This window comes from Lissotriton helveticus, chromosome 4_1 (assembly GCF_964261635.1).
Source record: "Lissotriton helveticus chromosome 4_1, aLisHel1.1, whole genome shotgun sequence".
Lineage (NCBI taxonomy): Eukaryota > Metazoa > Chordata > Amphibia > Caudata > Salamandridae > Lissotriton > Lissotriton helveticus.
In genome coordinates this window covers 1,061,431,545-1,061,453,228 of record NC_136063.1, presented here as the reverse complement: position 1 = coordinate 1,061,453,228, position 21,684 = coordinate 1,061,431,545, and the positions used below count along the sequence as shown (strand labels likewise).

Below are 21,684 nucleotides of genomic sequence, written 5' to 3'. Positions count from 1 at the left end.
AGATAATATATTGTGTATATATATATACAATCGAGTGGCCATAGCAAAAGAGAATGGATCATCTTCGGATTGTTCCAACGAACTTCAGGCCGTTAAAGGTATATGTGAGGAATCCGATAAAAAGGTCCAAACTTGTTTCAGGGGGAATGCAGAGTGATATAACGTCTAATGTTAGGAAAATTAACCCCACCAAATTCTTTGGACTGTTAAAGACGGATATGTGAAATCATGGATTTATGGTTAATCCATAGATATTTGATTCGGGAACGGTTAATGATTTTTAAAAAAGAGAGTGGAATAGTGAGAGGGAGCATAGAGAGGTAGAAATTGATGATCGTAAGCAGCATCATTTTAATTGTAGCAAGTCTGCCCCACCAGGCTAAAAATGGTGGAGACCAACTATCGATAAGTGCAGAAAGTTTTTTAAGTATGCCTGCAAGGTTAATTTTAATTGTTTCTTTGATATTATTAGTGTAGAGGATACCTAAGCATTTAATATCCTTAGGGTTCCATTTAAAGCCTGTATCTTGAAACATATGAAAAAAGCCATGTTTATTCAGTGGCATAACCTCGGATTTGTCAAGAATAAGCTTGTAACCAGAGACTACAGAATATTCTTTTAGCGAAGAGAAAAATGTCGGCAAAGAGGTAGCGGGATTGGAGAGATATAATAAGATGTCGTCCGCATAAGCAGTAAACTTAATTTCAGTATGATTACATTGGAAACCCGTATAAAGTGGAGAGCGATAGTTTTTCCAAAAATGGTTCTAAGGCAAGAATAAATAAAAGAGGGGATAAAGGGCAACCTTGTCTAGTTCCTCTGTGAAGAGGAAAATATCTGGATTGGTGGCCGTTAACCCAAATGGAAGTGGAAGGAGAAGAGTATAATAGCTGGATGTATCTAAGAATGGGAGGGCTAAAGTCATGCCATTTTAATGCTCCAAAAATGAATTCCCAATTTACCCTATCAAAATCTTTCTCAGCGTCCAACGTGATAGCAGCCATCAGTGAATTATCCTTGTAGGCTAAATATATAATGTTAAGGAGAGTCCTTGACTTGTCTGTAGTGGAGCGTCCTTTAACAAATCCTGATTAATATATGTTGGTTAGGCCCAGGATTACCAGATTGATACAAAGGGCTAATAATTTGGCAACGATTTTACAGTCCGTATTAATTAAATAAATGGGTTCCTGTTTTCCGTTTTGACTGATTTTTACAGATAAATACAGACAGAAAAAATTTATTTTCTTGTCTGTATTTATTTTTAAATGTGGATAAAAATGGAAATTTTTATCCACACTGAGCCTGTCCGAAAGCTGCAGACAGGCTCAGCTCATGCTAGAGCACCATCTCCCATAAAACCAAGCACTCTGCCTCCAGGATTGATAAGGCCTGCCATAGGAGTGACTTATAGGTGCATATGTGTCCAGATATAGGTGTAGACATAGGTATACTATATCTAAGCAAGGGGTGATTACACAACCTTGCCCCAGCTGAGTGATCAGCCAGTTGTGTATGTTTGGATGGCCAGCCAGGGGTGGCAAAAGATATGCTGCAGCCCCTGGTAGGCCTTGGATGCACCTATGCCCTGGGTACCTATAGTACACTGTACAGGGGCTGATAAGGTGACCCAATATCCAATTAGTTATGCACCTAGGGTACATGGATTCCATTTTAAAGAGAGAGCAGATAGCCTGGGACCCTGATTAGCAGGATCCCAGGCCAACTAAGTCGAAAACCAGCTAAACACAAGGCAAAAAATCTGGGGTAACCATAGTCAGGTATCCTCCCTCCTACAGTTACTTTTTGAGTAATTCTAAATACAATCTGCCATGACTGTCAGGCCAAGGTAAGGGGGCTAAAAAAGAAAGGAATTTTAGTAAAGAGGCTTTAACAGCAGTAGAAATGTACAAGGTTGATACTAAATTTGCAGATTTTCTAAAAAAGTGCATTAATTTCTCTTCTGCTGGTGTTTACAGTATTTAAACCTAGTAGGTATTCAAGCATGCGCACATATTTACCTGAGAAAAAAATCAGGAAATATACTAATTTCAGCTTTTTTTCCCACAAAACCCAAAATAAATATGGATAAATACAGATACAATTAGCAGAAAATAAATATGGATAAATACAGACAGAAATGTCAAAAAAAATAAATACCATAACACCGGGAGCCCTAATTATAAATCCTCTAGCAGTGGCTTTAAAAGCGTCCCGAATAAGGTGGAATTGTGAAACAGATATCATTAAAAAAATCATGCATAAACTGTGTAAATTGTTCAACAAATTGAGTGTCCAACAGGAGGGCATTATTAAAACGCCATCTGCGTGAGGTAGGTGTGTATGTGAAGTAATCCATATCTAATATGACAGGGGGGCATGGCCAGCAATGAGAATAGATCCAATCTGAACATTCGTCATACATTGAAGTGATGATTGGGTGAGAAATATGTAATCAATTCGGGAATGAGACTTATGAACAGGAGAGAAGAAAGAAAATTCCAGGACACAAACCAAAGGGGTGTTTTCCTAGTGTGAAACCGGCACCTCCTTAGTGTACACACATTTTTGTGTGGACTATTTGTGCGGTGCAGAGGTGAGGGAAACTAACACCCTAAACCCTCAACCGGGACTCTTAATGTGGTCCTCTGTAAGCAAATACTATAATCCTATGCACAAGCTATCTTCTTTAACATGTCATGATACTATTATACCACAATGTTGTCATTACATATTGGATACACATTGATGTAAAACAAGATTTCTGTAATGATAATGGATTTTATTATTTAGTAAGATTATCCAGCCAACGCGTATTTCGTCGTGGGTGATACCCCAAACGACTTCTTCAGGGCTGTTGAGCAGGTGGATGAAATCTGTTGCGTTCTCCCCGCCGGTTCTACTTCCATTCCGGCTGTGATTAGGTTGACTCCCGGTTCCTTATATTGATAATCTTGGTAGTAGTTGTGTACCTAGTTTAAAGTCCAATAAGGTTCCTGATGTGTGGTCTCTGATGTGGTATCTTTCTTAAGTATGGAAGCCTGGTTGAGTATCTTGTGGTTTGGAATCTTAAGTGTGTGCGCTTCAGACTGCTCTCCTCTCCGTGCGTATGTGTTTTGTGCATTCTATGGGGCATAAATTTGGTTTGGGATTTACAATCTAAAAAAGGATCCTTAAGTTGATTGCAGTCACCACCCAAAATCAGATTTTCGAATGAATTGGAAGAAAGGAAAGAGAAGAAATAATTCCAAAATGTTAAATCAATACAATTGACACCGTATACTTTAAAAAAAGAAAATTTAATATTGTTAACTATAACTGTGAGAAGTTGGCCTGATATATGATGCTCACTAGTTCTAGTGATCACCTTGCATTAGTCCAAACAACCCTTATGGTGATTGGTTGTAAGTCAACCTTATAGACCAGCTATCCTAATGGTAGCATGGACAAAGCAGTCTTAGGCTAAACTCTTTCGGCATGTGAAGCCAGCTGTTTTACCACATATAACCCCTTGAATACCAGATGAAAGGACACCACACAGGTTGTTATGAAAATAAACAGTATATTTATTAATAACAAACACCTCTGAACTCTTTATGAGATCAGAGGGCTAAGCACATGACAATCTCTTAGGAAAAATACGATATGTTGGCCAAAATTACAATGGTGCCCTAGAGGCACGGCAAACCATATACTAAGTAAATGGTATAAGGAAATCAATAGAAGGAATGGAGCTGTCCAGAGGTTGTAGGTTCGCTGGGACTACACTATCCTAACCTCAGGTAAGTAATAGGAGGCCCCCGGGGCGCGTGTGCAGAGTGTGAACTCACACGCGAGATGCGTAACAACGTCTATGGACAGTACAGTTCAGAGAAAAAGGTGAGTACGGACAATCCTGACTGGTTAGGACTAAAATGACTGTGAATCTGGACACTAGGAGAGTCCAGCTACCCTTGAGCACCGAAATGCTCTTGTTACCTCACCCACTGGCTGCGGGTGCATAGGTGCGAAGTCGTGTCGGGTTTCTGCGTTGAAGTCTATGGAGCACGGAAGAAAAGATGCTGCAGGCTACCAGGAGGAAGATGTCCGGCGCGATCCACGGGCGGATCGAGGAAGAAGAGGACCTGAAAGCAGAGGGGACAGTGTTCAAAGTCACTAGCCAGTGACCGGTGTGGAACCAGGAAGGAACCAGATGCTGTTGTCGCGATCAGGTGAAGAGTGGACGCTTGTCTCTGCAGCCACGTGGACCAGGAGGTGTCTTCGACGACCAGGATGGAGTCATGAGCTGTCCCATGCAGGCTCTCGCTGTCAGCGGTGTCGGATCGGGATTTAGAGTCAACAGTCCTTGGCAAAGGCAACCCACGCAGTGAGTGGAAACGGCGTCTGGAGTGGACCAGGAGGGTCCAGGGTGCTCCTCTCTTGGAAGGGAGCAAGGGCCAGTCTGGAGCAACCAGACCAGCAGTGAAGATTTAAAGGTTCGTCGTCTAGGAGGCCACTAGCCAGCCGGCAAGTGACCAGACAACGCATCGAGCAGCGATCAAGCAAAAGGGCCCCACGCAGATCTCGTGGATGCTGTGGGGCTGATCTTCAGTGCAGGAGCTGCTCGGGGCTGGGGCTTCTCAATCCCCAAAGCACTCTCTCGAGGATGCCTCTGAAGTCGTGCTGGAAGCGAAGTGCAGTCTCTTCAAGATGGCCGGTCCCACGTGTCTCGTCGCACCCACGGGTCTCAGCTGTGCTGCAGATGTAGGTAGAGGTCGGAGAGGTCTGGGAGTCCGGGTCTCGTCGGGCTCTGAAGTCTGGATCCGGCAGGAAGGACGACAAAGTGGACCGCTAGGACGCTTGATGGTGCCTGCAGTTGCAGGGTGGACACTTCTTGCCCACAAGGGAGATTCTTCAGTCTTCTGTGGAGCAGAACGTCGAAGTCCAGAGTTTCTTCTTGTAAAGTTGTCAGGGTAAATCTAATTTGGAATGGGACCAGCTCCTACCTTTATTCTCCTAAAGGGCCTGTACTGGTGACTTGGTCCCTCCCCTGGGTGGGACCAGGAAGGGGGGTGGTTACACCCCCTATCCTTTGTCCGGTTTCGCGCCAGAACTGGTGCTGGAGTGCCCCAGCAACTTGTTTGAACCGGTGTATGCACAGGGCACCTTGTGTGCCCCAGGCATGTCTCATTCCTTTCAGGCCTCCCTACCTCAATACACAAAATCCTGTCTGGGGTGGTGCTAGCACCTCCCAAGGCAGGAAACCCTTTGTCCAGGCCTCCCTCGCTGGAAGGACTCCCAGCAGCAGGAGGTCAGACTTGTGTCTGTGGTGGCAGCATCCATTTTGTGATGCTTAGGCTCGAGTTAACTTTAACCGGGGTTTACAGTTACATACATGTCGTGTCCCTCTAGAAGGGTGGAATGCTACCCCCGTCGCCAGAATTGGCGAGGGGGTAGTATTCCAATTCGTATGACACCTTACTCAACATGTTTTGATAATGTTATACCAGAGTTAGCATTCAACCGCGAGGATTATAATGCACTTAAGAGTATATGGTATAGCGTTATCATGGAACAGCTATTAGGACTTGGTTCCGCAAGCTGCAGACGGGCTCAGCTCATGCCAGAGCACCATCTCACATAATTCCAAGCACTCTGCCTTCAGGATTAATAAGGCTTGCCATAGGAGTGACTGATAGGAATATATGTGTCCATTTTAGGGTTAGATATAGGTATACTATATCTATAGCAAAGGGTGATTACACCACCTTGCCCCAGCTGTCTTACCAGCCAGTTGTGTCTGTTTAGATGGCCAGCCAGGGGTGGCATAATACATGCTTCAGCCCCTGGTAGGCCCTGGGTACACCTAGCCCTGGGTACCTAAGGTACACTGTACAGGGACTGATAAGGTGGCCCAGTACCAATTGGTAAATGCACCTAAAGTACATGGATGTCAATTTAGAGAGAGAACAGCTAGGCTGTGGGTCTGATTAGCAGGCCCACAGCCAGGGAAAGTCGTAAACCAGTGAAGCAAAAAGCAAAAATCTGGGGTGACCATAGGATTGCAGACCCCACTCTCCTACAGTAACATTCAATAAAATCCATCTGCAGTTAGTGTCCTTAACCTCATTTTGCAAACAAACAGATAATGATTTGTGAAACAGTATTACTACCCCATTTTTGTTATTAACTGCTGGGGAACAAAATACCTGGCCAACCCATGCTTTCTGTAAGGAAGACAGGTCCTTTTCTCTAAGGTGTGTGTCTTGCAGTAACGCTACATGGCATTTCGATTTGGCAAGGTGAGATAGTACACATTGTTTTTTAATTGGATTACGGATACCCATGACATTCCAAGAAATAGTACCTAGACAATTAATTGGAAAAAATGTATGCAAATGAAGCACATAACTTTATAAAACATGAAAAAAGTATAATAAATTAAATGAAAAAGGCAAAGTAGAAACAAGCAATGCAAATCCTGAATAGAAGTAAGTCTAGAGAAGAGAGGAACAGGTGGAGATTCGAGAATAATAGAAAATAAGAGTTGAGATATATGAATGAGAGAAAAGCAACTAGACTGGTGTAACCATTTAGACTGTCCAGAGAGAGAATAAAGGAGAACCAAAAAAGTGAAAAAGTAGTGACAGAGAAAAGACGCTTTAGGATAAAAGAAAACCATAAAAATAAAAACTTAGTGACAAAGAGAAGAAGTTGCAGTAAAATTGAAAGCATAGAGAAAAGGAAAAAGGTGGATAGTAGGAAGGGAGTGAAAGTTATAAGGAAAGGAAGCAAAAGAAGAATTCAGTCTCCTCAGAAAATAACAAAAGGGAAGATGACAATAAACCACAAGACTTCAGTCATAATTGCCACAAACAAAAAGAAGAACATTGAAGTAGGCGTGGTGGGGCGAGAAGGACAGAGGCCACCCCAAGCAGGACACCGAGAAAGACGAGTATTATAACCACAAAAATTATCAGAAAAATATAATCTTAAATATAAACATATTGGAAGTGGACTTACTGAACAATAAGGGGGATAACACAAGGGGTGAGGCATATTGGACAAACAGGAGAACATCGTGCATAAGAACAGCAACATTAAACAGGACATGAAGGGGAAATCTGTGCAATAAAAGTGAAAACAAGTGAGAAAACATTCAATTTTTGGTCAGTTCCATAGCTTCTTCCCTGTGAACGTGAATTAATTTCTTAAATTCAGCTGGATCTTCAGAAGTATAAGTTCTGTCTTGTAAGTTACTTTAAAAAAGCATGAATGAATGATACCGTAACGGGCATTCATGGATCTCAGCGACGGTCTGAGATCTAGAAACTCCTTACGGCGAGTAGCAGTAGGTTTTGAGACATTCTGACTGAAAAAGATTTTTTGACCAGACCAGAGCATCTGTTTATGTTGTTTTGCTGCATTGAGAATCGCCATAAGGTCAGAGTATAATAGGAAATAAGCAATGATTCCTAGTGGTTTGCTAGAGGGTGATGTATTCTGGGGGCCTATCCTGTGAGCCCTTTGAATGTTGAGATCAGTAGATTTTGACAAACTGACTATCTGAGGAATATGAATCTTCAAAAAGGAGATCATATCCGACCCTTCGGAGCCCTCCGGAACACCATAAACATGTAGGTTGTTCCGCCTATTTCGGATATCTAAGTGCTCTGTAGTTTTTTTCAGCTGCGCCACTTCTCGAAAAAGGAAGTCTACTTTAGCAACAACATCTTGTGCATCACTAATATTTTGCTCTACATCCGAGAGCTATGAATCCAGACCAGAAAATTTTCATTCAATTCTTTGAAGTGTCGCAGTGGTTTCTGTCATAAAAGGTTGAATATTGCACAGTACATCCATGATGTCCTCCAAAGTCAGAGGGAGAGATGACTTCTTTGGGGAGGATGGGTCTTTCTTAGCACGCTTATTAGTGTTACCAGAAGAATCTTTGTGACTATTAATGTGGTACCCAGGTGCTCCTTGAGATTTAGTAGGATGTGAGGAATCGATGTTTGAGAAATAAATGGCAACTCGATCCCAAAAATCTTCTTTTTCTAGGCACAAAAATCTGTAACTCCACTACGAAATGATAAAAATTGCACTAAAAATTCAGATGAGGGCTTAACCAAGATGACCAGCAGAAGTAGATATATGCTTGGTAATGAGGAGAAAAAAACAAATGAGCAGAAAATAAAGTTTACAGGGGCGTTTCCACCAACATAGCAGGCATGCCCTCTTGTCTTATGCAGCACGACGTAGCAGTCAATTATTTAAAAACGGGGCAGTTCTCTCTTAGTCTTGATAATGAAGATAGCATAGCATTCGGTGTATTATTGTTACATTTGTTTTTTTCAAAAAAGGAAAAAACCCATTCTGCTGAAGTTTAAACTGTTTAGCAACTGCGTTGCTCAATGCCCCCAAAACTATTCACATGCTGACGATATTGCCAAAAAGAAATGCTCGAAGCCAAAGCACAAAATGGCGGCCGCATTGTGAGGGATCACTGAGGCAGAAAAAGAATGAAGGAAAAGGTATCCAAGTCGACGAATCCGAGGTCGCCTCAGGACTCCTTACTGCCTCCAGTCAGTAAATACATCCTTTCCATGCCGCACCGCTAGCCTGAAAGGTGCCCTTCTGCTCCGACAGTTACTCGGTGTTATGGAGCCTCTCATGGGGTGGCCATCTTGATTCGCCGCCACAGCACGCCCCTAGTCTATGCCACTCTAATGTGACCAGGAGGCACACAAGCACAATGCGTACCAATGACGAGAGGCTCAGAAGAGAAGACTGTGACCTTTTTGCTGCAGCTGTAAGGACCAGGCGACTCTGAGGAAGACCAGGAGCCATGCACAGGTTGTCTCACTTCGGATGTCAATGTCCAGGTGGTTGGTGTCGCTCTTCAAGACCGTGCTCTGGGCACAGTTGAATGGTGTCTTTTGCCCTTTCTACTGTTGCAGGACCAATCCTCATTGTTTAAATCATCTGTTATGTGTTTTTGAAAGGTCTACGCCATCTGTTTCCTCCCTCTCCTTTTGTCATAACACAGTGGGCCGTTAACTTGGTCCTCACATATTTTGAGTGTACTCCCTTTCAGTTGCTTGAAATATGTTCCTCAAGACATTGTTTCTCGTTAACATAACATCAAAGCAGCCAGTGAGTAAGTTTCAAACTCCCTGTTTCAACCTGTGGTACACTACTTTCTTCCCAGACAGGCTGCAACACTAGCATCCTTTTTGCCAAAAGTTGTGATGCTGTTCTACGTCGGTCAACAGATAACCTTGCTGACATTCTTTGCTCTGCCTCACCCCTCTTAAGGGGTTTAGAGACTATTTTGCTTGGACCTCTAAAGTACTTTGATCTCTAACATTGATTGGACAGGAGATCACTGGATAATGATCATTTTATGTGGAGTTCCTGGAGCAAAGAAATGCAGAAAAGGCCCATTTTCCACTGAATCATGTTCCGCATTAGCATCTGCTATGCACTGGCCAAGAAGCAGCTGTTTAGTGAACTGCAAACTCATTCCACCAGGGTCAAAGCTGCTACCACTGTGCTGGTATGCGAAGTTCCTGTCCTGGACATCTACCAGGCAGGTATGTGGGTTTTGAGCCATGCGCTCCTGAATAACTACTATTTGGACAGCCAGATTTGCCGAGAGGGGCTTTCTGCCCAGTTGGTCCTGAGAGTTTTTTTTGTTCTGATCCTTTTACAGACTCACCTCCATAGAATCTATTCAAAAGATAAGGAATCTATGTGACTCTGGGCAATAGCTTGCTTAATCTTCCCGACGACCCTCAGCGCCTAGAGACACTTACAGGTGATTGTGCACTTTACAAATGTGGATTATATTAATATTATTATTAATCTATGGTTGTAAGTCTCTAGCAGAAGCACCAATTAGCTACGGTTACGCTCTTCAGTTAGTGACTCCATCTAACTGCAGATTCCTCATCAGCCTTCCTGTTCTTTGAGTTGAACTCTATAAATAAGAACCCAATTCTACGAATCTGTACACTGCTCAGAGTTAATTTGCTATTGGGGCTCTGCGTCTGGGGGTGCAGACAGCTTCTAAAGGAAACAACATCAGCGTGCAGGAGTAGTGCCTATATAGGCTCTGAACATCACTTCCAGAGCGAATGGCATCAATGGGGAACCTCACTGTGACACTCACTGTGCCACCTATCAACTCCCAGAGATAGTGCTGGGGTATATTCAAAAGGTTAGGAATCTGCGGTTAGCTAACGTCTCTACCAGAAAGAGCATTACCAAAGGTTAGTTTGTAAGTTGTTCATTTGGACCCAAATGGGTGAGGTTGGAGTACTTTCTTCATGAGACATTAAAAACTAGATACATTTTATCCTCATTGGATTCAGTCACTGTTTGTAAAGTCGCCTTCTTGGGTAGTTCAATGTGCTTCAGAGGACTCTACTGAGAAAAAAAAAGTTATTGATCTAATGCTTTTTTTTTTAAACCAATGAGAATTTGTTTAGGCATGGTTTACTTTGTTTATCAAATCTATCTTACCCTGAACTTAATGGAATTTTGCTTATTTATTATCAGATGGTGTTATCCCTGTTGACTACTGGTTAACAGCAGAGCAGGTAATAACAGTCCTTCTGATGAAAGATCCCTTAAATGCGCTATGGTGAGGTTTTATTATAGCTGTGTACAGAGAAGCAAAGAGCCATAGTTAAGATTATGAACAATAAACAAACCACCAAGTTTGTTGGATACCTTGATATCAGTGGGCCTTAAGAATTACATGGCACATACACATCTTCTGGAAAATGTTTAAACATTTAGAAACTCTTCTGATTGTTACATTTCATCCAACTGTATTTTTAATATACCACTTGGCAGGGCTGACCAGGGTCGTCTTCTAGACTATGTGGTACGATGGAGGAACCTCACTGAGGAGAAGATCACAATGTACCTCAAGGAGATTCTTGATGCTGTGCAGTATCTTCATAACTGTAGGATTGCTCACTTGGACATGAAGGTAACTTGGCAAAATCATTTATTTGAAACACCCATTTTATGGGTTTTTATTTATTCTTGCTTACACATGAATGCTTTTCCGTTTACTTATTCCTTTGTGACTTCTGCACCCCACCTAAAAGACTGAAGGAAAATTGCTTTTGAAGTGTGCGGAGTAGAAACATACTAAATTCCTAGCACTTGCTCTTCTTGATCATTTCTCCTGTTTAACATTTTCTCCTAGCAAAATTCCTACAGAATGGAGCTGCTGTGCATGTGTACCGGACAACTTTTTTCTTTGATCTTTTTTTAAAATATTTTTTTAATCTTTTAGGGTTCTTTGAACATATATATTCAGAGTTTGCTGGGCTTTATTTTATGATTTCCTGCTATTCAGAAGCCAGTTTCAGGGGTTGTTAGCTGCTCTCTACTTCTCTTCATTATACCATTTTGCTTCAATCTCTATTTATCTGATAGAGACTTCTAGCTGCAGATTTCTTACCTTTGAATTTCTTAGGCTTCAGACTTGATTGGGAACATTTTTCGTGAGCAGTACCCCCACACGTCGGTAAGTGGCGTTGCACCATTCAGGCATGCTGACGTCAATTCCTGTCTTTCCATGCAAGCCTGTCGTACTACAAAAATAATCAATGGAGCTATACCTACCAATAGCCCCCACTTATCATCTTACCAAATAATCAGTTGGCAGTGAAGAAAAGTCAATTGTTTATTAGACAACCAATACTCTATAGAGGAGCCCCTCCGACGTCACCCAGCCAGTGCGTGGAGAAGACTGCCAATTCACACTCAATACATGGCATATGTACTTTCATTGCGTTACATGAGATTACAGTACATGGAAAATTACTGGTAGGCACAGTAGTTTAAAGGAAAGACCATATATGGCACACAAAGCTCATTTACAAGTCTGCTTCTGCTATTATTGGGGAGGGTCAGGAGGGATGACTCCCTTTCGTCTTGGTGCCTGGGAGCACGGGTATGGCTCCTCCAGGAAAGTGCTTATCACCTCTGAAACCAGATGCGACCTTGGGTCTTTAGAACAAGAAAGAATAGTATGAATTCAGCTGTCTGTATAACTCAACTAACAGGGCTTACTCGGCTGCTGGAGGGAGACACGTGACCACCGTTCGAGTCTAATACATGTACAGGCAAAATGGAGTCTGTTTGGTTCTCAGTCTGCGTACGAAAGAAATATAATGCAAAAGCGGAAAGGAAGTTCCTACATTGACATAACCAATTAGTGTATTTTATAATATACATGTGAATATAGATACATCGTGCTAACACAAAAGATTAATATAAATGTAGAAAATCAATTTTATCCCTCAGAACCACCCTTTTAGCATGATGTAACTAATCAAGAAAATTAGTCCTCAAAAATACCCTCGTCAATCTGCATCATCTTTTGTATTTCTTGTTGGACCATTTGGGCTTTGACTTTAGTCGGGGATGGCTCTGTCAAAGAGGAAGTTAATTTGGATGCACAGTAAGAACAACAGGCAGGTCCACAGCGTACACAGAGACAACAGGTAAAGATAACGGCTATACCAGCTAACACCATTAGGAACTTCCAACCCCAGGTAGACAATAAACCCCAAAACCATCAAGAAAGGGACCAGGTACCTGTGTTGGCATGAATTTCAGAAGCTAAACAATGCAATTTTTGAATAGCCAAATGGACAGAGGGGGCGGAGTCAGGGATATACACGCAACAGGAGCTGCCGATCACGCGGCAAACTCCTCCTCGACCTGCTAAGATAGCGTCTAGCACCATACGGTTTTGAAGAGAAACAAGTCTCGTAGCCTGAAGCTCCACAGTCAGATTAGTTAATATACCAGCTGTGGTATTTATAACTCTGTCAACTACCCTGGATAGGCGCCTTACTTCTTTACTAGTGATGATAGGCCTGCTCTGGGCTCACACGCTCGGGACACAAACCGCACAGCTGATCTAAGCGCTGCTTGCAGGTCAAACCGCTAATCCCAGGGACGCCATTCCCGCCGTGGACCCAGGCCACGCCCCTTTTTCGAGAGGCCACGCCCCCCGTCGGAATATCTCCCTCACTATAAAAACATGTGTATCTTCCGGTCGCGCAGCGGGCGAGCGCAGCGGGCGCGCCTAAGGCAAGCCCGTCTGCGCCCGTCATCACCAGGACATCGCCTCTCGCCTGCCCCCATGCCCAAATTACACAGTTTGCTTTTCGCTACGACAGGGAACATCTCCTCGCTCTAAATACAACTTTGAGATGCGATAAACTAGAAGGCTGCCTCGGACAGACTTGCCTGCAATGTAAGTCCTGCAACTTTGCCACACCCAAACCCTCTTTATCTGAGCACAGAACCATTGTGCCAAAAAAGACCGCCATTACGGTCCTCCAACTGAATGTCAGGTCCCTCGTTAAACACCATTCTGAAGTCAACACTCTCTTAACTGATGAGAACCCTGACATTCTGTTTCTTTGTGAAACCTGGCTCCATGACGACCTGACCAGCATTCAGAACCTCACGCTGCCTGGGGGCTTCTCTATGTAATCTATCAATAGAGACACTAGGGGTGGTGGTATAGCGGTAATATTCCGAACGGCATACACCTGCTCTTTCACGAAGGAAGATATTAAGGGGTGCTTCAAGATCACTACGAGCCCTCAGTTTGCCCTCTCTGGGCTTTACATCTATCGTCCCCCGGGTCCCACCTCTAAGTTCATTGAAGACCTTTTAGATGTGGCCCACGCCCTCGTAGTGTCCTCAGCTAACTTCACTATACTAGGAGACCTTAACCTCCATTTTGACTCTACCATTGACCCTACCATCAAAAGTCTTTTGGCGGATCTTACAGCCCTACAGTTAAATTCTCTTATCCATACCTCCACACATTCTGCTGGCCACCTATTAGACCCCGTCTTTACCAATATCCCTGAGGTCGTGGCCGACCCACCCAAGCCCATGGGGTGGACCGACCACTTCCTCATCAGATTTACGATGAAAACCAGAGAATTGCCCGCTAAAGAAATGCCCACCTCCTGTCTCAAGAGGCCATGGCATAAACTACTAGCTGGTGACCTTATCACCAACTTAGGAGAATCTTACCCCACAGTTACCAATGACATCAATACGTCCTACGATACCTTCAAGGACTGGATTACTAAAGGGCTCGATACCCTAATACCAGCCAAATGGACCAAAGGACGCAGCTCCCCCTCCAACCCATGGTATAATGAAACTCTTAAAGCCATGCCATGCGCAAAGAGTGTAAAATAGCTGAGCGCAGTTGGAGAAAGGAATACAAAGACAGTGATAAAGCTCTGTACCTGTCTAAGTTAAGACTCTACCATAAAGCCATACGGACTGCTCGTGCGTCCTTTTATGCTAAAGAAATTAATTCTAGCACCAACCCTACCAAAACTATATTTAAATTGGTGCAAAAACTTCAAAATAGTGGCAATCCAGTTTCCAGCATCACTTCTACCCAACAGTGTAAGGACCTCGCCTCCTTCTTCATAGAAAAAGTGAGGAAAATTTATAATACCTTTCCACAGGACTCCTCCGACCTCTGTAACCCCCCTTATCCCCCTGCCGAGTACTCTAGGCTGTCATTTATACCCGAAATCTCCCACGACGACCTAGCCAAACTATGCAGAAAGGTTAAGTCCGGCTCCCCTACAGATCCCATGAGACCAGCCCAATTTCTTGAATCCTTGGATTTCTTCCTCCCCTCATTGGCCGCACTACTTAATCTCTCCTTCTCCTCGGCTGTGGTCCCTACGTGCTGGAAACAAGCATTGGGTCTCCCCTATTATCAAAAAACCTACTTTAGACCCCACAAAGCTGGAAAACTTTAGACCTATTTCACTGCTTCCATGGATGTCTAAACTAGCTGAAGCCCATGTCAACAACGTCCTGTCACACTACTTTACCCAAAACAATATCCTGGACCCTTCCCAGAATGGCTTTAGGCCTGGACACAGTACAGAATCTGCCCTTCTGACTACCACCGAGCACCTCCGGAGTATACTTGACGACGGTCAGAGTGCTGCGCTGATTCTACTCGATCTCAGCGCAGCCTTCGATACGGTCTCCCACTACATCCTTCTAAAACGTCTCGAGGCTATAGGAATCGGTGATCTTGCCCTTGAGTGGTTCCGTTCTTTCCTGCAGGACAGGTCCTTCCAGGTCTCAGCCCCTCCTTTTATCTCCAAGTCCCACTCCATCGGCCAAGGAGTTCCCCAGGGCTCTGCGCTTAGTCCATCCCTTTTTCACCTGTATGTACAGCCTCTCTCAGCAGTAGCAAAGGAATGGGGCCTCACGCTGGTGTCGTACGCTGACGACACCCAGCTGGTCATCACTCTCACTGAGGGCCCATCAATCTCAGCTGCGAGATTTAGGGATGGCCTAGCCGCAGTTTCCGAATGGATGACGCACAACTGTCTTCAATTGAATGCCGGGAAAACGGAGGTGCTGCTTCTCGGTAAAAACCCCTGCCACTGGAGTGATCACTGGTGGCCTTCCTTGCTTGGCCCCATTCCCTCACCAAAAACTCTGGTAAAAAACTTGGGCGTCTGGCTGGACTCCGCACTAAACTTCCAGACCCACACGAAGAAAGTGGCAGCTACTTGTGTGGGCCTGCTGAGGAGCCTCAACCCGATACTCGTTTTTTTCGACTCTAAAACACGCCAGCTAATTGTTCAATCCACTATCCTTTCTCGGTTGGACTATGCCAGTGTTTTATTTCTAGGCGCAAATAAAGCAGAGATAACACGGCTGCAACGAGTTCAAAACTCAGCGGCAAGGGCCGTGGTGGGCCTGCCCCGTAGATGCTCCGTTAGAACTACCATTGAAAGACTTCACTGGCTGCCAGTCGAATCTCTGATTCAATTTAAGGCACTTACCACTGCTTTTAAAATTCTTAAATCGGAATGTCCTGAACTCCTTCGCCCACTCTTGGTACCCTACACTCCTCAGCGTAATTTACGCTCTTCAGGTCAACACCTTGTATCGGTTCCTCGAACTAAGCTCTGCCGAATGGGTGGCCGCTCCTTCAAAGTTTTGGGGGCCAAACTTTGGAACTCTCTGCCACTGCACATTCGTTCCCTGAATAACTTGTTTGCCTTCCGTAAGGCAATTAAAACTCATCTGCACCCTATGTCCTAGGCCTCTCGCTGCTCCTTCCCTTCCCCCTCAGCTGTTATTTCATGGTTTAGCGCCGGGACGCCCCGTTGCTGGGGCAGCTGTTTGCGCTCTAACAAATTTTTAACATAACATAACAAATAGGAAATACTCCCTTGACAATGTCGATAAAGTGCTGTTCAGGAGTATCAGTCTGATCTATCTCAGATGTATCCAATTCCCGGTTATCTCGTATTACAGGCAAACTTTGTCCGTCTAACCTATGATCTTTATGATAATTGGAGGGGGTGTATAGACAGGTGGATACAGAAAGGACAAATAACAACGACCCGTCCATCCCCGGGGTAGCCTTGTGTAGGCATTCTCGCCACACACAAAATAAACATTTGGAGGTGTTAACAGCGGAGGGCTACTAAAGGTGCGTAGTCGATATGTATAATTACAATGGCTGTCTCCTACTGAACTGTGTCCGCTTCCCTGTACACAGAAGGCGGAGGTGCTATTGAATATACGCCCGGGATAGCTTTGTCATCAGTAACATTCCGATCCTGAAATTGCTGAAAGTACTGAGTAAAATGAAATTCTGTAAAGTCAAGGATTTCACTCTTTAACCATGTAACATTCTCATATTCTGTATATAGATTCATGCAGGCATTTGGGTCTAGCGATCCTTCTCCATCGTTCCCCTGTGCATCAAAACCCTGGTGTACCTCTGTATAGGCCAGGATCATTTCATAATCACGCTCAGAGTATCGAGAAGAATCTACTGTGTAATGGAGGTACATCATTGACAGCAATTTGAACCAGGCCTCACAACTTCCCAAATAAGATAAAGGCCATGAAATAAAGGGATCATGTCTATGAATCACTGAGGGCAGCAAACCACAAACCCAACAATTTGTCGTATTGGTAGCACTATGCGTTTGATGCAACATCTCTACTAATACATTTTTAACATAAGTCTGGCGATGCCTTTCCTTATGAGGGGCTAACATAAGAAAATTATGCTCAGTCGGTGGAGTAGGAGTTCCCAACACAGTATGCATAGGATGGTGAAGTTCGAAATATAAAAACACACTCATTATTATAATAAACAATGCTGCAATGGTGATTACAAAAGCAACTTTCACATGTGTTGTCCAAGATGAAAACATAGTTACATAAGTAGGCATCTATCGAGGAGCAAGGGGGCGTTCATCCTCAGGAATAAAACAACCAAAGGGATACATTCTAACTAAAAATCCAAATTACACTAAGGGACGCCGTCCAACCTGCCAGAGGGTGCTTCTTTCCTGTGTCCGTCTAGAGCCTCACAGGCAGGCTCCTATCGTTCATCAAAGAGAAAACAGATCCGTGCAATGACGTTATATATACAGTTGCAACCTGGGCCCTTTCTTCAGCTTCTTAGTCTTTCTTTCTGAACAGAGCAATACAGTATTCCAGCTCTCAACGTGTTCAGTCTGGTTCAATGGAGCGTTGTTAGCACCACCCAAATGCAAACATAGGGTCACTGTCTCCTCCTGTGGAAGACGCCTAAAGTGGAACAAAGTTGCCAGCAATGCTGACAAACTTTCTACCATAGAAGAGGTCCTCATAGCCTCACAAGCAGAGATTAATACCATTGATTTAGCCACGGTAGCAGATAGGGCAACACCCATTTTTGAGGCAGCTGTAAAGGTTATAGGAGAAGTTTTTTGGGTAAAGGGTACTACGGGGAAGAATATGTCCCAGAACAAATCTAAAGGGACACATGATTGGTACACTGTAGCATGCAGGAAAGCTAAGACTAGACTAATTGAGGCCGTCAAGGGCAAGTCCCAACCCCTAATACAGATAGCCAGGAAAGAACACAAGAGAACACTGGGGCTAGCAAAAAAGGAGTGGGAAGAGGCCTATTGGTCTACCCTCAAAGAAGCTAGCTCTAAGAAAGATTCTAAATGGTTTTGGGATACTATAAGAGCTCGTAATAGGCCAGATAGTGACCTGATAACTTGCAACATCCCAAGTCAGGCGTGGGTTCAACACTTCTCAAAGCTATACACCCGTCAAGATGATCATCCTACTCCTACTGTTTTTTGTGATTCTGATGGAGGGCTGGAGGCTCCACTATTGTCCACCCCAATTTGGGTCATTCAGCCTAATGACTTTGATTTTACAACTAAGGAAGTGGACTATGCAATAAGCACCATCATTCCCCAAAAAGCGGCTGGTCCGGACGGTATCCCCGGCGACCTCTTGAAATCCGATATTATGAAATGGGGGAAACTGATCCACTCCCTACTTGTTGCCATCTGTAGGGGCGCCCCTATCCCCTCCTCATGGAAAGGGGCTGAGGTGGTCCCTATTTATAAAAAAGGCCCCAGAGACGACCCATCTAATTATAGGCCCATTAGCCTGTTAGATATTAGTCAAAAAGTAGTCGGCAAGGTTTTGTTGGTCAGAATTTTAAACTGGATAGAGGAAAACAAAATCCTTTCTGACTATCAGGCGGGCTTTAGAGTGGGCACCGGGACAGTTGAACAAGCTTTCAGACTCATGATGGTGTATTGGAAAGTTGTGGTCATAGGCAAGGGCAGTCTTTATCTCGCGTTTATCGACTTAAAGACTGCCTTTGACCTTGTACCCAGGGAGACCCTTTGGACCGTATTGGCTGATATGGGGTTGCCCCACTACTTGTTATCCCTACTCGTTAGGTTGCATCAAGATAACTTTGCTCAGGTTAGGTGGGGCCCTGGGGGGGAAAAAACAAATAGTATCCCGGTTGAGAGAGGTGTCCGCCAGGGATGTGTGTTAGCTCCCACCCTTTTCTCCCTCTACATCAATGGGGTGGTTGAGCATCTTCGGAAACATCCCTCAGATGAACCATCCCTGGCTGGCGAACGCATACCAACCCTCCTCTTCGTGGACGATACGCTTTTAATTTCTAAAACCCCCATAGGACTCCAAAGGCTCCTAGACAACTTCCAATCCTTTTGCACCAAACGAGGCCTGGTAATCAACACAAGTAAAACTAAATACCTTGTACTGAACCCTCCCAAAAAACAAGCCCGCCCTCCTACCCTGAACGCTGAACTTTTGGAGAGGGTAGAAGTCTTCGATTATCTTGGGATACGCCTTTCTCATAAAATGGAATGGACCCCTCACTTGCTGCTATCTCATAAAAGGATCACAGGAGCTCTTCTGAAAGAACAACGCTCCTGTATAATAAGACCAATAGCTACTGTCCTTGAGATCTATTCGGCCAAAGGGGTTAGCTCCGCCCTCTATGGGGCCGAACTTTGGGGGTCTTCCATTACTGACGCTTTGCCAGGATCAAAGAGGAAATTTTGTAGAGCGATTATGTCTCTCCCGCAAGGCACTCCCACAGTTCCGTTAATGTTGGATCTAGGTTGCCGCCCAATTGATGACCTCGCAAAATTTTGTCCACTACTGCTATGGGCACGCCTGTGGCGTGTGGAGGAACTCAGCAGATATGCGCAAGGCCTAGCAGAAATCATGTCACTACCAGGGTGGCACAAAATTAAATGGTTAAGGGACATGAAGATGCTGCTAGTAAATTTGGGCTTGAATGAAGCATGGGCAAATAGAACCTCACCCCCGAAGCTAGCTCTTAAGAAACTCTATTGGGACTGGATCCTTTCTCAGAGGAACACTAGTACCACCACGGGCAGACTCACGGAGGACTTCCTGAAGTTTAAAGATCAACCTAAACGGGAAGTGTACCTTGACATCATTGAAAAACCTTTTGACAGGGCTTTGTATTTCAGATTCAGAATAGGAACTCTTCTCCTCTATTCTTTTACTTCACGCTGGAAATCTCGTGTACAAATTACAGAGCTTTGCCCTGCATGCCTAGACAAACCAGAGTCATTGGCACATCTTATGTTCGAGTGCAGAGAGTATACAATACCCAGGAGGGTTTGGCTCAAAAACTTATGTCGGCAGCTGGGTACTAGGAGCCACGCGCCTGCAATCAGGATATTAATGTCTGACAGCCGCGCAACCTACGTTTGTGCTATAGCCAAATTTTTATCATGGGCTTGGTCCATTCGAGCTAAAAGGCTAAAACTGACTGTTTAATTTTTATTTTTAATCAACTGTTCGAATGAATTCTCTTATGAACTGCTTTGCAAATTGGAAAAACTAAAAACCAAATGAACTAAAAGGTTAATATTGATTGTTTAAATTTTCCTTCATATTGATTACCTAATGTACTGTTTTGACAACTTTTTAAATAGGTTACATTTTTATCGAATGTTCATGTTTGCTTTTAATTGTTGCATTGTGATTTTTGTGTTGCTTTTATGATAACCTTTTATCGAAATAAAGCCTTTTTGACTTGACTTGTTATATATACAGTTGCAACCTGGGCCCTTTCTTCAGCTTCTTAGTCTTTCTTTCTGAACAGAGCAATACAGTATTCCAGCTCTCAACGTGTTCAGTCCAGTGTCTCGCTCAGTACCCCTGAACTAATCTAGCAAAACCCTAGTACTCAAGTCTCTCCCTATCTCCTGTCGTGTTTACCGGGGGTACCGCGTTGTTTTCTGGGCCGCAGGTTGTAGCGAACATGATCAGGTAACTCCTGGTCAACAAAGCAAGCAGATGAAATGCCATTCGTGATGCCTGATTTATCATGAACTCCTTGTGCAACAACAGGGGCAACCGATTCCGGGGCCAATTTCACTGTTGATGATGAGACCCCTTTCGTGCCCGATGCTCCTTCCTCTTGCCTTTTCTCAATTTCTTGGGCATCAGAAAAAGGAACAACACAAGGAGCCCTCTCACTCTCCTGGGTCAAAATTCCTTCTGGATTTGGTTGATCAAAAGGAAGCGGGAAAGGTACTTTCTTCAGATGGGAAACATGGATCCAATGTTTCCGGCCATTCACCTTCCCCGCTGTCCGAGTAGCCAGTAGAATTTAGACTGGTTCGGTCCACCTGGGCTCCAGACTAGATTTCCGCTGATAATTTCTCACCATCACCCATTGACCAGGCTCCAAACGATGTCCGGGACCCTCCGGCAGGGGCTGCAGTGTGTCTGACACTTGTTGGTGGATAGAACCAAGATCTTTAGTCAAAGTGTACAAATAATCTGTCATCATTGGGTAATCAATTTCTCAAAAGTTCCTTGGTCGTGCAACGGCCCAAACATTAGCCGGACGCCCAAAAATGACCTCGTAGGATGACAATCCTGACCGGGAATGGGGGGTGACCCGCAAAGACATTAAAGCTAAAGGTAAAGCGTCAGGCCACTTTAACCCGGTGCTTTCCTGAATTTTTGCCATTTCCAATTTCAAACTTCCATTGTATTTTTCAACCAACCCTGCAGACTGGGGATACCGAGCAGCATGAAATTTCTGTTTGATGTGTAATCCGTTACAGATATGCTTGATAAGATCTGCATTAAAGTGCTTCCCGTTATCTGACCAGATCACTCTAGGTAATCCGTATCTAGGGAAATACTTCTTAATCAAAGCTTTGGCTGTCGCCAGGGCAGTGTTTTCCTTGGTGGGGTAGGCTTCTGCCCATTTACTAAAAGCACAAACCACCACCAAAACGTATTTCAAATTATTCACTCTT

General features: G+C 44.0%; 1 protein-coding gene across 2 annotated transcripts in view; it reads left to right on the top strand.

The window, feature by feature from the left end:
* The window catches only part of TRIO (trio Rho guanine nucleotide exchange factor), a 4,034,553-nt gene that overhangs the window by 3,777,020 nt on the left and 235,849 nt on the right, over positions 1-21,684 (top strand). For both annotated transcript variants that reach the window (XM_078687660.1, XM_078687659.1), the window contains exon 56: positions 10,844-10,982. In XM_078687660.1, the coding sequence (XP_078543786.1) occupies positions 10,844-10,982 (139 nt within the window). The remainder of the gene's footprint in view (positions 1-10,843; positions 10,983-21,684) is intronic.